Genomic DNA, 17,211 nt, shown 5'->3' on the forward strand with positions numbered 1-17,211 from the left:
ATATATCCGCAAACCACTGCGCCGTGGAGCCTACTGCTATCGGCATCTTTTTCGCTCACATGCGTTCGAGGTGTAAGTGGGAGGGTGGGTCGCTGGAGAAGAGGCGCGAGACATTTTTTATGGATGGATCGAAGCTCTAGGGGAAGGTTGGAGGGGGGAGTTGTTTGTCAATCAGCTCTCAATCAGACTGCAGGAGACTTAAGATTTTGGAGCACGCAGCTTGTCAAAGATAACATAAAAACATCCGAACACTTACTCCAACACTGTCCAGCTTTCGCCAGACTAAGGTTGAAGTATATCGGTTGACATACTTTTTATGAACCCGGCAAGTTGGCGGAAGTAGATATTAGCCAGCTCAGTAAATTTGTGGTGCTTTGTAGATATGCCTAGTCAGCCTATTTACCTAATCTTAACTAGACTTCAAAATGTCTGATTTCCATAAAAATTTTAAAAAATTTCTTAACCATTTTAATTTTACGAGCTTTAGCCATGCTCACACCACTGTGCGCAACCAGTGTTTCGGTTATATACTGTAACATTTGATATTTATGAGTATCTGCAATTTTTTATTGCAATCGCCGGCGGTTGATTGCCAGTTGAGGATTCGAACAATTGGCCATTGGCCCACTGGCTAAACAGCCGATTTAATGTTGATCTGCGCTATTTAAATGCAAACGACGCAACGTTATCTAATATTCACATTCAATGTGTATAAAAAATACTTTGTATACTCGTATGTACTTGTATCTATATTCGCTGTTGCGGTAAAAATTTGTAATTTTCGAATGCCACTTTCAAAATTTACAACGATTTTTACAAACCGCTAATTACTTAGCGGCGGAAAAGTGTTTCAATTACAGTAGTTAATTGTTTTTTAATAACCACAAGAGTTTGTCAATTGCGACCGGGTTAATGGAGAGTACACAGTACATTGTAATTATATGAGCACGAAAATGGGTAATCAAATAATACAGTAACGATTACCTTAAAGCGGAAAATACGTGCTTTAATAAACTGTATTTACCGTTTATAACCATAAAATCGTTAAGTTGAATACACGTACAACAAAATAGATTTTGGGTGTGTTAAACTGAATCGCCTAAAATGACGTAATCGATTGAATAAATTTGATTTAAGTGATTTTTGATAGAGAATTTAGTTTCCCTGACTTCAAAATGTTAATTTCTAACGGCATTTAACATTGAAAACATAATTTTTCCCTCACAGGGCATCTATAGAGTTTTGACTATAGTGGTATACTGGTAGTGCAATTATTGAAGTACCGTCAAGCAGTAAACGCTTACTAAATTTAATCTTAGTCCTAAAGTGAGTAGTGGCAAAATTAACAGATTAAATTAGTAACTAGAAAGAGTAACAAGAGACTATGATAGTTTTGAGCGCTGTTGAAGTCTTCATGGCAAATGCAGATGGTTTCTGCTATATACCTCGCCTCAATATATCAGTTTTGTATTGACTTCACTTCAAATGCCCTTGCTTCTCTGTGGAGGTCTGAGAGCGATTTCTTCCCTCCACAACTAAATTATCACACCCAGCCAAAAGTACTAAGCAACTTATATAACTTAAGCCCTGAACTGCAGTTCATCTGCAGTTCATCTACAGTACATTGAGAGGCCGATGTTACCTCTAGTAATATTAACAATGTCAAAAGCTTTCGACAAGTCCAATGCTACTAGGTTCGTCCTCTCATAGGGTGGGTTACAACACTAAGTGGTGTGGTGGTGCTGTGCACTTTCCGGAAGCCATGTGGTTGGTCTGCTAGACACAGATGGTGAGTGAACGTCTAGAGTAACAAGGTCTTAAATGTCTTCTCTACTGGTAAAAAAGAGTTACTTCCTTAGGACCGTAGAGGTCCTTTTATTGGCCACTCGAATGAAGTGGCGGCACAGTGCGCGAACTAGATGCCATTTGCACAGCCGTAGAGCCAGTTATCGCAGTTGGCCGGGTAAAATCTAGGTCGATTCCGGTAATGTATAACCGACTGTTGTGAGAATTGTTTGAGTGATCCAAAACTTAGATTTATTAATCTGACCATAGAAGTACTAGTGGTTCCTAGGATGTAGAGATTTATCAATAATCGAATCAGGATCACGTTCAGAGTGTCTTTTATACTCGAATTCATCCACTTAAATGTTAAACCTGCTAAGCTTTTGCTTCAGAATATATTTCATTACCATCATATTTATCTCCATAAATCATGTTTTGGATTCCAGTTTCCAGCTTGTACTGACTCACACCAGCAGAGCTGAGCAGCGCCGTCTCACCCACAAATGAGAGCCAGTTCTTTAAATCAGCATTGACATTTACAACTAAAATTTAGCAAAAACCATATGCCCCTAATTGATTTAATATGCAAATGAACTCGTAATCGATACAAAAATAATTAAAACGTGTCACAAACTAATTTATTAACACTCGTTTACAATAATTATAAGCGAATTGCAGAACAAATATGCCGTTGTAATCGTTTTGCAATTACAAGCAAGCTAATTGGACTTTATAAATACTCGAAGTAGTTAAAACCGCTTTTAAGAAGTCGCACGCTTAATAGAATATAGTGACCAAATTGTAAAAAATTTAATGCGTGATAAATGCTTGCTGGTTAATTTATGAGAGGAAAATTTTTTTATGAAAACTAGATATGCTTAAATTATATTTTGTTAAACTACTAAGTTTGTTCTAGATTATGAAAATAATGTTTGGATCATATTTGTATATGCAAGTATTTAAGTATATACGAGTTTAAGGCTATAAATGATCAGCGTGACGAGCTGAGTAGATTTATCATGTCTGTCTGCCCGTCTGTATTTGTGCAAACTAGTCCCTCAATTCTTGAGATATCGTACTTTTTTTCCGAATAAGTTACATATTTGACGGAATCGCCGACATCGGATCACTATAGCATATAGCTGCCATATAATTTTCAAGTTGTTGTACGGAAATTTTTTTTCATATAACAAAATATTTTCACCCAATTGGACATACAGCCAAGCTAGCACTATAATCTCCAAAAAAAATGTTCAGTTCAGTTCCCAAAGCATACATCCGCCATACAATCTATATGGAAAACTTTTTCGATCAAAATCCTGTCCTTTTATGGAAGCTTTTTTATTTGTGTAAAGTACTATAGCTTCGGTGCAACCGAAGTTAACGTTGTTTCTTGATTTTTATATTCTTTTTCAACTCCATTCCACTTTATAACCAAATTTTAACCTCCAGTAAAAGTTTTAAACTAAACAAATTTTTTTTTAAAATAAATTATGTTTTAAATTTGATAAAAATTTTGTAATAACAAGTAAGGAAGGGCTAAGTTCGGATGTAACCGAACATTTTATACTCTCGCAAAGTCAAATGGTATACTCGTTTGAGATTTCTTTGTGGATTGACTGATATTTTCGGTAGAAGGTCAACTATAGGCAATGGGGTCCATATATTTAGTACTTAGGGGTTTGAACAGTTTTGGTTCGATTTAGACAATTTTTGGCCGCAAGATGGCATACTTTAATTGCATTATTCACGCAAAGCTTTACCCCGATATAATCATTTTTACCTGATTTGCATAGTGGAAAGTGAAAGAATCAGATGGAATTGAAAATGGTGTTACATGGGAAGTAAGCGTGGTTGTAGTCTGATTTCGCCCATTTTCGCACTATGACATAGAAACATGAAAAGAACGTTATGCATCGAATTTGGTTAAAATCGGTTGAGCAGATCTCAAGATATGGGTTTTCACCTAAAAGTGGGCTGTGCCACGCCCACTGACTAATTTTGAACGCGGTTCCTATAAAGTCACCTTATACCATCTCAGAGATAAAATTTAATGTCTCTGGCGTGTTTAGTGATTAATTTATCGCGCTTTTAGTAGTTTTTAACAGTACCGTTATATGGGGAGTGGGCGGAGTTGCCACCCGATTTCAACTAGAAGTGCGTCAATAGAAGTGCTAAAAATATTTGCTTCTAGTGAATTTTGTTATTATAGCATTAGCGGTTTAGGAGATATGCATATTAAACCTATTAGAGGCGGGACCACGCCCACTTTTTAAAAAAAAATTTTAACTGCAGATGCTCCTAATGTGATCCTGTGTACCAAATAACAGTCTTGTATCTTATTACGGAGCTTAGTTATGGCGAGTTATTTGTTTTTGATTAATGGCGTTTTGTGGGCGTGGCAGTGGTCCGATTACGCCCATCTGCAATACCAACCGTCTCACGGTACCAAGAAACATGTCTACCAAGTTTCATAAAGATATCTCAATTTTTACTCAAGTTAGAGCTTGCACGGACGGACAGACGGACGGACAGACAGTCACCCGGATTTCAACTCGTCTCTTCATCCTGATCATTTATATATATATAACACTATATCTAACTCGATTAGTTTTAGGTGATACAAACAACCGTTAGGTGAACAAACCTATTATACTCTGTAGCAACAGGTTGCGAGAGTATAAAAATTATGTAGCTATTAATTAAGGGCGTCAAAATCATTTCAAATTTTTCCTAGACATAAGGGGCACACCTGAAGAGAAGTTTTTTTAATATTTCGATAGGTTATACCTTTGAAAATAATATGCAAAAATGTAAAATTGACATCTCAAATAGATTTTTAATTTACAGCTTTCTAAAGTGTGGTGCTCAGTTCAATCAGCTCCACCAGTTTAACTTTAATCGCGTTTTTGTTAAAAATACATTTTTAAAATTTGCTTGAATAATTATTCGGAGACTTATGATCTGAACACTAACAATATCGGCAACGAAAAACTACCGAAATTTTGTGTTTTAAAAACGCTGTCATTTTGTAAATTTTTGATTTTTTTTAGACCGTGGGCCATTGTCTGTACAATATCTTTAGATAGAAAATTTTGGTTTGGTTTCATCCATGGAGAAAGGAATCACTGCAAAGGTGGTGTACCCGTTTTCTGTTTTTTTAGAATTATTTAATTTTGACATTTTGTAAAAATTTCTATGTATTCTAAAATTATGTATAAATATAACCTTAAATTTTAAAACCATTGGAGCTTTTTTTTTAATTTCCAAAAATATACTTTTTTAGGCTGTCACATTAGGCATGCCTATTCATATAATGGATAATAATATATAAACATATCATTTCAGTACAAAAAATAGCTATTATAAGTCGTATGGTAGCGCCAAATAAATGGAATTTTTTGAAGATGCTATGAGACTTTTTATAGTTATGAAACTTTTTATAATTATGAGATAAAAAAATAATTTTTTTTTAGGAAAATTTTGAAGCATAATTGCTACTGTCTGACTGTATAATTTTCATTAGTTTTAAAACAAACCTCACCTTAAAAGCTCTTGCAAATCATTCAAAAATATTTACCCAGATTTTGTAAGAATTTTATAATTCAAACATAAATACTATATTTTTATGACTTCAAGAATAAGTTATTTAGTTTAAAAATAAATTTGGCAACCTGTTATGTACTATACTTAAAAAATAAGTAAGATTTAAGACTAATAATCTATATAATTTTTTTTATGATTACCAGAATATGTTAATTAGTTTCAAAATATGGGTGGCAACTCTCTTGACTATAATTAAAGGCAAGTCGTGGAAAGCACCTATAACTTTTACTCTCACTTACTAATTCAAATTAGTAATTATTTTACGTTTTTTGTGAAACTAAATATGTGGCAACAATGGTTTAGACATTATGTATGGTATGTATGGTATGTATAATATATCTTTGATAAGTAATAACAAATAAATCAACATTTATAAGTTGTGCACCCCTATTCAGCCACCTATTATTTATTGACATATTTTACAGCAATCGCCTTTATGCCGTTTATTATTCGCTGTTATAATAAAAATATTTATTTAAAACTATTTGTGCATACCTATGTAAAGTCCCATTTGTCTACTATTTCACATTATTTTGCATATTTTGTCGTATATTTCATTTTTACGTTCTTTTCTTCAACGCTTTTCATTAATTTTGCTGATTGATCTAAATTTGTGCTGTCACTTTCCAACACTATTGCCAAGTAAATATTTATTATTTGTTTAATTTTGGGCGCGTTTCTTTTATTCCAATGTAAAAGTCAGCAAAGTTTCAGTCTTTTCGACAGCGCTTGTGATATTAAATAACTTTGTATGCTTTCGACTCGTTTGCGTCACCTGTGCTAATTATTGCGCGGAAAATAATTAGTTTTACTCTTTTTGGTTACATAATACCGGAAGAATTGTGTAAACAAGAGTACGAATATGTATAAATGAAAGTGTGTCAGAGATATTTGGCTGATGTTGAATTTACTTATAAGAATCTGGTTTAAGGTCTACAAATCTTCAGACATGGTCTAGAGTCACACGCCTTTAGAGTTGGACAGAATCATCTACCGATACGAAAAGCTTTTGAACAATTTACTGAACCTCTAGAATACTTAAGCTTAAGCTAACATGCTTTAGTTTATTGGCAGTGCTATCGTATCTACTTTTAAAATAAAAATTTTTCCAATTTGATTGAATGAGATTTTAGCGGTAGCCCCTTAAATGAAGTGCATATCAAGTTAATAAAATAATTAAAATAGCTGAAAATAACGTGATTTCACTTATATTTAATTAAGTGGCAACTTGTTATTGTAATGTGTGCGAATTTTGCGCTTTTTCCTGCGTCTGTCACTTATTTACTGGCATTTATTTGACCGACTTCTATTTTTTGTCATCTCGTGTCAAATTTTCATTTATGGGCGTCAATTATGCCCAAAACTGGTTTAGTGTAATTTACATGCGCGCACGCGTCTTTTGCAACAACAATATGGAATGTCTTGAAGAACGCAATCAACAAACGGAGTGACCAACCAAGCACTCACTCAACCAATCAACGCCGCAATATACAATTATCAATGCAAACTCTCAAAAAGATCACCACGACGGCACAGAGCCAAGAAACTCAAGTAATCCAAAGCGGCTGCATATTTTTTACGCTTGACAAGTGAGTTGTGTGTCTAATTAAGTGACAGTTACGTATAAGGTGGTTCGTATAGTGTGTCCTTTTAATCACTTGTTGTGTCAATAGTGTAAACACTCACTTTCTCTCTCTGAGATATGTTGATATCGAGATAATGTAATGATAAGTGAATGCTCTACTACTCTCTCTATCTTTCCTAGTACTAGTTAAAAATTTTAAAATTTCAACGGGGGAAACTTTCACTCTCTCCGAAATTGAGGTCATAACAATTTCGTCAGCGAAAACTTTCTCGCTTACCAAGGACTTCTGACCTTTTAAAGTGGCCGGGTAGGCAACTCAGGTTTAACATCCTTGCCTTCTTCGCTTACTATGCCAAGCTTATCCATCTTGTTTTTACAAGATCTGGCTTTAGAGCAGTTCGAAATGGGCAATGGTTTTTTTAGAAAGAAATATATTATTTGGCGTAGCGGCTCTCTATCTCGGTGTCAATGTTAACAAAGCAAATTGCAGTATCTGAAGATCGGCAGCCCCGAGTGTAAAATCTAGAAATCCAAATCCATTCTCTGAGACCGACATTTTACGAAGATATTGAAAGGGTGGTATCATTGGCTAGTTCTTTTACTGAAAAAACAGTTGAAAACACATGTAAGACAAACAATAAGCTTCAAAGGGAAAACTGTAGTGTTCTTGACTCATCCCTTAGTTGACTAAGTTAAGTGGTTTTGAGTATGAAGCTCAGATCTAAGATTTTTTTTACACTTTCCTTTCTTTCTCTTCTAGATCTCATCATAGTATTGGTAGTCTGCCCACCCATGTTTTTGTCACCAAGTCCAATATACTCTTTTATTTTGTATACTTTTCCAGTATTATACCTGACATTTCTCTTGTCTATAAGATAGCTTAAATTTTTTGTGAATTTTTCAAAGGCAACATATATATGTATACACCACCCTGTATATTATTATATATATATGTACATAGCAGTTTAGACACTTTTTTATAGAGTTTTGCATTTTTGCACTTCACTGCTGCTCAGTTATTTCCACTACTTTTTCTCAATGCAGTATTTTTACTTTTTTCTATTTGTTTTTGTGTTTTTTTTTTATTGGAAAGGATTTCCTGTCACTTTGTTTAATTGAAATGTTATACTCACCGCAAAACTGTCATGCAATACGCGCTCGCTACACATTTACTCACTTACTCGATGGTGTGACAAGTGACACCATTAGATAATAACATATAACAACAATAATATCATTAATAATAACTTGAGTAAAATGTAACTGGGTCGTTCGATTGGCGGTCTGACTGGCTTGGTTGGCTCCATGTACGTATTGCTCACCAATAACTGCTGACTAGGAAAGATAATGAGTGCTCCGGTTGTTTTAGTACCACAAAAAAACAAAAATAAATAGCAATTATACAAATCGTTTTTTATAGACATACAAACACACATACGTACAGTTATGGATACTGAAGTATCTAGTTGTCATAAATATTTATGAACTTGCTTGAACTTAGTCTAATTTTTAGCGGGTCAAATGATAGCCTTACTTACAGCAAACAGAAAAAATACGCAATGTAAGACCAGAGAATGTTAATGAATAGAGAAGGAGCAAATGTTAGCTGTACTAAAATCAGAGAATGTTAATGAATTTGCTCCTTCTATATTCATTAACATTCTCTGCAATAACTACGTTCAAAAATCTCCAATAAACTAGTTTGGATCTCTTTCTCCTTAACGTTGTCTTGAATAATACTTCATACCAAATTTCGTGAAGATATCTAGTTAAATAAAAAAAATTTCCATATAAGGACTTCATTTATACTGGTCAATTTGTATGACAGATATATACTATAGAGGTCCGATATTGGATATAAATGTTTTATAGGGTCGCCGATGTTTCATTCTGGATATTACAAGTTTCACAGCAAGCTTAATATACAATGTTCCTCCGAAATGCTAAGACAACAAAGCAATGCTAATGTCTTAGATCCTCTTTCTTTACTTCATGAACTCGAAAAGTTTTTGAAAAAAGAGTTGAAACCTCATGATTGTTAGAGAAAGTAGTATATTCTTTTTTAAATTCATATTCAATTTTCGAAGTCTTTAGAGGAGCGACTCAAACTAACTTCTAAATGTTTAGTTTTCGTTTCTTAGGGTTTAAAGACGAAAGACACTACTCACAAAGCTTAAATTGATATACTCGTATAGGGTGTTTTAAGAGTTACAACATATTTCCTTGAGATATAGCATTTTCATGCAATTTTAATTTTTTATGGAATATCTCCTAACCTGGCGGCAGGCTGGGCATTTGCAAGGATAATGTTCCAGCGTCTGTCGCCCACAGAACCAATGGTCCATTCTACACTATTGGGGAAACGTTGTGTTTAATTCTTCATGAACTAGACGACTAGTTGAATACTTTCGTTGCACCGTGACTATATGCTGTTGAAGCACTAAATGCCAGATAAACTGTGAACTAATAAAGTCAACGTAGTTATCATTTCACTCATTTTTTCGTGTATTATTTTAAATAAAGTTCCATACATCTACACCCTTAGCAATGAAACCAAAAGTACTTGAGTTAAACAAGTTTACATGGTCTTCTTTTTGTACCGCCATTTTTCATTTGAAAATTTTTCAGAGTCATGAACTCCATTAAAGCAAGCAATAATTCTTAATCCCAATACGACCAATATAAGATTTTAGATATCTATGTAAGAACATTGTAATGTTTGAAATTCCAAAAGTGATCACATATTAGAACAAATATTGACCTTTTGCACTGCAGAAGCAATAATGCAACGTTAACATTTTTGCCCACCACTAGATCCCTGCCAAAATTAGTTCATCAAAACTGAGTACTAATTAAAATCAACAGCAATAGTTCCATACAATGCGGGTCTGTCTTGCCAAAGTGTCATCAAAGCGAAAACCACTGGTGGAAGAATAAATATTTGCGCTTTAATGGCAGCATAGGAAAACATGGAGCAGGATGGTACACGAGTATGTGGCTATATCAGTCGAAATATAAATATCTCTTTGTAATATTTGTTGGAATATAATGTACAGTTAGCTGGGGAGACCGACTAAGCAATCACTGAGCAAATATCAGATTGGAAGCAGAACTTTTTGGCACACGTTAACGAAGCCAGTGACCAGCAGCGACGGACATGGGTGCAAAAAAGTATAAAAACACCAAAAAACAAAGCGTCGTGATGTGATAACAACGCAAACCCTACTTGAGTCCAAGCACTTCCGTTGCGATAAATTTTATTGCAACCAAAAGTGCAAAATTCAAAAAAACAAATGTGTGGTTTGTAACTAACCAATGGTTGACGGAGAGCCGTTGGAGTTAGTTTAAAAAAGCGGAGATGAGCGCGCATGAATGAGAGCTCTGGATGTAGGGAGAACCCATTTTTAAATCAGCTGATTTCTCACTGGTTAATTTTTAGTTCGCTGGTAATTATAACTAGCCTGTATGTTCTATATTTCCAAAAAATACTCAGCTTCAAAGGTTCTGCTTCGACGATACCAAAAATTTCAAAGACATTTCAATTTATATGCCTTGAAAGGATATAAGGACGCTGGCTAAAATAAAGAATGCTTCCAAGAACATTCCAAAAATTTAAGTTATTCCATATGAGGATGATGGAGATATGCAGGCGAATCCATAAATCTTGTAGCGATTAATTTCGTGAAAGCTGCATGGACCTTGATTTCACTCCAATCGTCTAAGCTGTGGTAAAATACTATCTAGGCTCTTTAATTCGCCTTAGTTTTAATTAATACTCTAACCTTAGGTGACCATTTGTGCCGGTTTGTCCGCGACAATCAGAATTCGAGTTAAGCGAGCCCGCCGTCCCGGGCTTAGAAATTTAAAAAAATATAATGAATTGAATAAAATTGTGTTGCTCTCTCATCAATTATATGTCGCGATTTTCAGTGAATTATAATATGGAAAATCGATGACTAAACAAAACCGTCCCGAATTTTCCGCTTCGGCTTCCTTTGCCTTAAAAGTTACAAAAATCCTTTTCTAGAAAGCAAAGCGTATCGTAAGATATTCAAGCGCTTAACATAAGCATTGTAGAGAGATTTCGATGAACGGCCAACATCCATAAACAAAGCTTAAGAACGATTCCCCATTCCCCAAATTATTTAAAGGTATACCGGGAAGTTGACAATTCTTGGATTGATATAAACCGAAATTGGTTCCGTTTACGTAGATCTGACAGACGTGCGAACGGTAGTAAAACATTCGTTCGATTCTGTTTTAAAGACCACAAAGCTCAAAAGATGCTGACTTTCGTAAAAGCTGAATATTCCAGCTTGAAATCAACAGCAGTTTTTTTAGAATGCCTTTTATTTTCAATTTTGGAGTTAACCAATGGGTTCAAAACGGGCTAAATGCAAACTAGCTTAAACATTTTGAAACGAATACCTACTACACTACATGTGGAACTATCCACTGCAGTGAATAAATCAAAAATAATAATTGTGCATGTAGGGACATAGTTCACAAACCACTCACGACTTGTGGTCGTCTTCATTGTCCAAATAGCGACCGAAACCGTTAAATGAATGACTGGAACTTCAATCAATAAAGGTATGCTCAGTATTAAAGGTGATGTGGGCAGGTAGTGGTTAAATGTAACTGTGACATGTAAGCACAATTCCAAGCGCGAAAAAGCAACTTCACGACCGATGAAGAGACGTCAACGGAGTTGAAGAAATTGGGTATGACCAGCAACAAATGCAAAAGCAATAAAAATAGCGACAACTATGCAGCTAATAATAACAATAACAATAGCAACAACAACTGGGCCAGACGAAATGCGCGTCGGGTGCACGAAGAGAAGCGTTCATGTCGGGTCTCCCAACATAAAAATTCGTGTACAATAACATACTCTGCAATTATGAAGAGAAACAACAACAATAAATGCTACATGTGTCTACAATATGTTTTGATAATCATTGCGCAGGAAGTATATAAAAAATTCAAAAGCACGAAAAGCAATAAAGCAAAACTTCGAGGAGCTTGGATACAGAAAAAGTTATGAAGGGATAAGAATCGACTGCAGAGAATGGTGGCGTTACTGCGAAGACACCGAACAAACTATAAAATTAAGAATCCGCCCGCATAATAGCGAAGACAAGCAGACACAAGTACAAAAACACATGCTTTTGTCAAGCAAAGCTGGACGCATACATGCACACATACATGCATACAAACAACAAAGCTCGCATATTTGCTTATAAAAATTGCATTTAGAAACTTATAGTCCAGCATTTATAGCTTTTCGATGAAGCGGCCAGCTGCAAGTGCTGGCAAAAGATGCTCCAGCAGCAATAAAAAGTAAATGACCAGCAGCAAATCTCATAAAGGACGCCACTACACAATGTACGAGTATATGAGCTAGAGTTGACAATTTAAGGATATTTTGATAATCCCGAAAATTATTTCACAACAATCCCGATATGTACGGGATCTTTACTTTAGTACGTAGTAAAAAGTAAAAGTTAATTTTAAAACTTCGTAATATTAAATCCCGACAATTATTTGAGAGTAATCCCGGGGTTTCGGGATTATCAGTATTAGTTATTTCATATCAAGCATGTGTAGCATTTAACGTAAATATTAACATGTATATGAGCTACGGTTATCAATTTTAGTATAATAGTTTTTGTAATCCCGAACATTATTTGACAACAAGCCCGCAGTTTTAAAAATTTTCGGAATTTTTACATTCGTACGCTTCAATAAAAATCAAAAATCAATCCCGAAAATTAAGAATAATTTCGAGGTTTACGGGATTTTTGGTATTTAATATGAACATATATGTTAATAAGCAGAAAATGTTAATTTCAGGATCCCGTATTTTACTAATACCGAAATTTTTACAAAGAATATACTATTATAGCATTTAAAAAATAATAATTATTAGTTCCTTAATATCTCAAAATATTATTCATTTGTACAAGTCCCCGAAAACTACAAGTAGAAATGGAAAAACTTTGCATTCATTAAAAAACAAACTCTATGAAAGCCTAGTCAGTCCTGAACAGAAATCTTTACCAGCAGCGTAAAAAACCCGAAATACACTTCGAAAGAATGTCAGCCTTATATGAGAATACGTTCGCAAAAATTTACGTTATTAACACAAACGAGCACAAACTATATAATTTGACTTGATTTGAGACATTTAACTCGCTTTGAAAAGCCCGACAATTTTGGGATTACAACATTTTTTCACTCAAATGCTTCGTACGCATTATATGGTCACTGTTTCTATCGAAAATTCAAAAATCCCGAAAGTATCGCAAAAACTTACAACCCTAATACTAGTGTGGACACTATCATAGTTCAGCCTGCCTTTTAGTGAAGCGTTTGAGAACAGCAGTGTACGTGCTGCAGCATAGGTGTGCAATAATCATTTGAGATATTGTTGGTGTTGCACGTACGGTACATACCGAGTACGCAGGAGTATGCAGGAAAGGAAGTACCTTCAAGCTGCCGGACACGTTGACAGGATTCAACAGTTTAATTGGAAGATTTGCACATTTTTGCTGTGGAGAACTTTAAGTCACTTGGCTATTAAGTTATTGCAGAGCCAAAATGCCATAAAACCGGAATGCACAGTCTTTTAAATTTGTAACTTGAATGTTATTTGCTTTGCTGGGATTTAGCATGCAATACTAAAGTGTGCCCTGAGGCTACAAATATATCTTTATAGACAATAAAATTTATGGAATAAGGAGAGTGTATAGGTATAAATGATAATATTTGTCTGACACTTTGCTATTTTTAGTACACATATATTGTTGGAAGGATTAAAGTATTATCTATGAGAAAAGCTTTTGTATTATTTCTTAAAATAGTTTTGAGTTTAGGAAAATAAATTTTATTTCATAAACCAACTCCTAATTCGACCTAAAATCGTCTGCTCACACCATCTTATCAGATCCACAGTCACGATCTCTATAGCCTTCATTACGGGCGGTCTCAAAGTCTGACCTTAGTTTGTTGGTATGATAGACGTTCTATAACTTATTAAATTATACCAATGTGCCGATATTTCAACTACAGCTAGGCAATATAATTAAATTGCAAATCGAAGAAGACACCTTAATTACCAGTAAGGACTCCTTTATGGCTTAAATATATATTCCTAAGTATATGAAGTGCCAAAATAGATTTAATAGGGAACTTCTGCCCAGTCTGAAGGTTTAAAGTTCGTATACACTTTCTGGTAAAGCATAAATAAGGTTTTCTTTAACTGAATAGTTGAATGAGCAAAGCATTACCAAATAAATAGCGGACTGAGACCTTGAACTAATGTTGAGAAAATTGAAAAAGTTTTTTTAAAATTATTTTGATACCAGCGTAAGGAATAAAAATGAGAGTAATCTAGGTATTTCTTTGAAGTGGCGTAGGTCAGATTTTCTCAGTATGTTCTCACAGAGCTAATTATTCCAAAGACGTTCCGTAAAGATCGGATCATTGACTTTATAGGAAGTCATGTTTTCGTACAAAATTTTTTAAAGACGGACTTGACTGTGTAATTACCCACGAAGCCTATAATAGCACTTTTATAAGAAAGAAAATATACTAAAAGTTCTTTTCAAAACTTTTCTGACGAATGTTGAAATCATCGTCACCCTCTTATTCAAAAACTTGTTGAAAGGAGACTTTACTCTCCAACTATCTGCTCAATCCGCAAAAGTATCATTTTGTAAGAAGAGTACCACGTTGAATTTCACAACGAACATCCATATCGAAGCCAAATCTCAATGACTAAGTCAGCCGCGTACTAAATGTACCTAGCAAATATGATATAATGAAACTATGCACTGGTACTCACCCAAAAAATATTGTCGCTGGCTGCAACCAGTTCAACCGGAATGCATCGCTGCCGCCACCACTTGTCCCATAACCATCGACGTGTGTATAGTCCATCACTTGCGCCGTCGTGAGGGTTGTGACGCTGGTCGTAGTTGCTGCACTTGCCACAGCAAGGCGTGTGGAAGCACCATACGGACCACCACCGCTAACGGTACTTCCGCTTGACGAGCCACAGCCACCCAAATATGTTGTCCTACTGACCACATCTTGTTTGCTGGCTGTCAGCGCCGCGGAAGCGCCCGTTATAGCGCTTGTTTTTGCTGCGGCTGTATGTATGACGGCAATTGCTTTTGTGGCGCGTTGTTGTTGCAACAATTGTACTTGCAACCTTTGCGGTTGCTGCAACTGTTTGTGCTGATACGACCACAAAGGCAGTTTCTCTATGCGACGCACCTCGGCAGACAGACCACTGCAATGCGTTGCAACTGCGGCGGCGGCAGCGTCATCAGCAAGTGGCGCAACATTTCCGGCTGTTGCCGCCGCTTCGCGGTCGCTGTAGCGGGCAACGCTAGTCGCTGTGGCGCTGGCAGTAGTGACTGTAGACGTGTGCAACCTGTTTGTGGCATGTGGATTGTGGCCCTGCTGATAACGCGTTGTGCTGTTGGTTATTGTGGTTGTTGTTGCTGTTTGTGTTTTAGCTGCCTTTGGGGTTGAGGCTGTGGCGGTTACCTTAGTCGCGCCAATTGCTGTTTTTGTTGTTGTAGCATTACGATTTTTCGCTTGATTGCAAGCATTTGCCGATGAGGCGCAACAACGATGCGTTTGCGCTGGCTTATGTTGCTGTTGTTGTTGGTTGTGGTATTGATAGCGATTATAACGCTGCGGTATGGACGATGTAGCTGCCGTTGTGGTTGTTATTGTTGTTGTGGCCGCAGCTGGTATAACTTGCACTTTGGCTGCTGGTTTAGACTGTTGTTGCAGTTGTTGCTGCCGCTTCTCGGGTTGCACGTGCGTTGTTTGACGTTGTGCACTGGCCGTTTGTTGTTGGCCAAATTGATTACTGTGGTGGGTCCGCAAAGCGCTGTGGAGATAACCGGTTGTAGCCTGACCGATACCAGCAACACCACCGCCACTACCCGCATTACCACCACCACCCGCACCGCCAACCGTTAACGGTGATGAGGCGGTGGATGAGTTGGAAGCACTGCGCTGATGTAAATGATGTGTGGGCGGCAGTAGTCTCGACCCTGGTGATGAGCGCAGGTCATTGAGCATAATATCCAAGTCTGTTGCCAGCGAGCTGAGCAGCTGCAAGAGAACAGTAGTGTTGAAAAATATAATTGTTGCAAATTGAGGTACTTAAGCATAATAGCAGTATTAGGCAAGCGATAATACTTTGGAATTAGTGCTTATAAGTTGCAGTTAGTAGATTTATTAAAAACTTCTAGACTAGATTTTCACTGTATATGTCAAGTCTTGAAAAATTCAGAATCGAACAAACAACTGGTATAAATTTAGAAGTCCGACATAAATAGATAAATATGTAAGTAAGGCGGATGTCTGACGATAAATCTAGGCCTTTAGGAGGCCCATTGTGAAACCATCAGAACTAACATCCCCTCACTCTATTATGCCCTCTCTCAATCTCCCTGTTGAATTCCATCAATTCAAAAAGTTCAACTTCCAAAAGACATCGCCAAGAAACGCTCGACCAATAGTTGCGATTATTAACCTATACAAAGCCTTGCGTTTGCATAAAAGATGATCCATAGTCTCTTCTACTACTTGGCAGCTTCTACAGTAAGTGGTGTATGGTATCGATAATTCTATTTTGATCCGTCCGTATAGATATTTATCTCTGTGTCTTTGTTCACCTCACCCCTATCCCACTCCTCCCTGGAAGGTAAGGCAATATTGGGGACCGAATTTAAGTTTAATTATAAAGAAAAAAGGAGAATAAGGACTCTGTAATGAACAAAAGAGCTAAAAAAAAGGTTATACCATTCTCCAGGGTTTATCGAATTGAACCCCCAACTGGTAATAGGCAAATGGGTGATACAAACTGAGAAAAGATAGAACAGGAAACTATACTACATTTTCCACGGTTTGATGCATCAAACAGCCATGGTCATAAATTTAATAGAATATCACAACCAATATGAGATTGAATAGAAAGCGGATTCATCTCTTTAAAATGGATGTTCCTTGCTCTACATGGGCGAATCATATCAACAACTGGTATAAGTCAAATAAACTAACATAATGAAAATAAGATAGCATAGCAACTGATTATGCCACTTTAAAGACTAATCCGTAAGGTCTATTGTATCGAATTTAGGTTGATGACTTTGTTGTTGCCTACATAAGTTGAGACAAGAGAGCGGTGCATAACGAACAGGCAAGAG

At 36.1% G+C, this 17,211-nt stretch overlaps 1 protein-coding gene across 4 annotated transcripts in view; it reads right to left on the bottom strand.

Moving 5' to 3' along the window:
• The window catches only part of spri (Src homology 2 domain-containing protein sprint), a 444,507-nt gene that overhangs the window by 292,535 nt on the left and 134,761 nt on the right, over positions 1 to 17,211 (bottom strand). For all 4 annotated transcript variants that reach the window (XM_014229879.3, XM_036371164.2, XM_070110331.1 and 1 more), the window contains one exon: positions 14,826 to 16,114. In XM_014229879.3, the coding sequence (XP_014085354.2) occupies positions 14,826 to 16,114 (1,289 nt within the window). The remainder of the gene's footprint in view (positions 1 to 14,825; positions 16,115 to 17,211) is intronic.

The sequence above is a fragment of the Bactrocera oleae genome, chromosome 5, assembly GCF_042242935.1.
Source record: "Bactrocera oleae isolate idBacOlea1 chromosome 5, idBacOlea1, whole genome shotgun sequence".
In the NCBI taxonomy this organism is placed as follows: domain Eukaryota; kingdom Metazoa; phylum Arthropoda; class Insecta; order Diptera; family Tephritidae; genus Bactrocera; species Bactrocera oleae.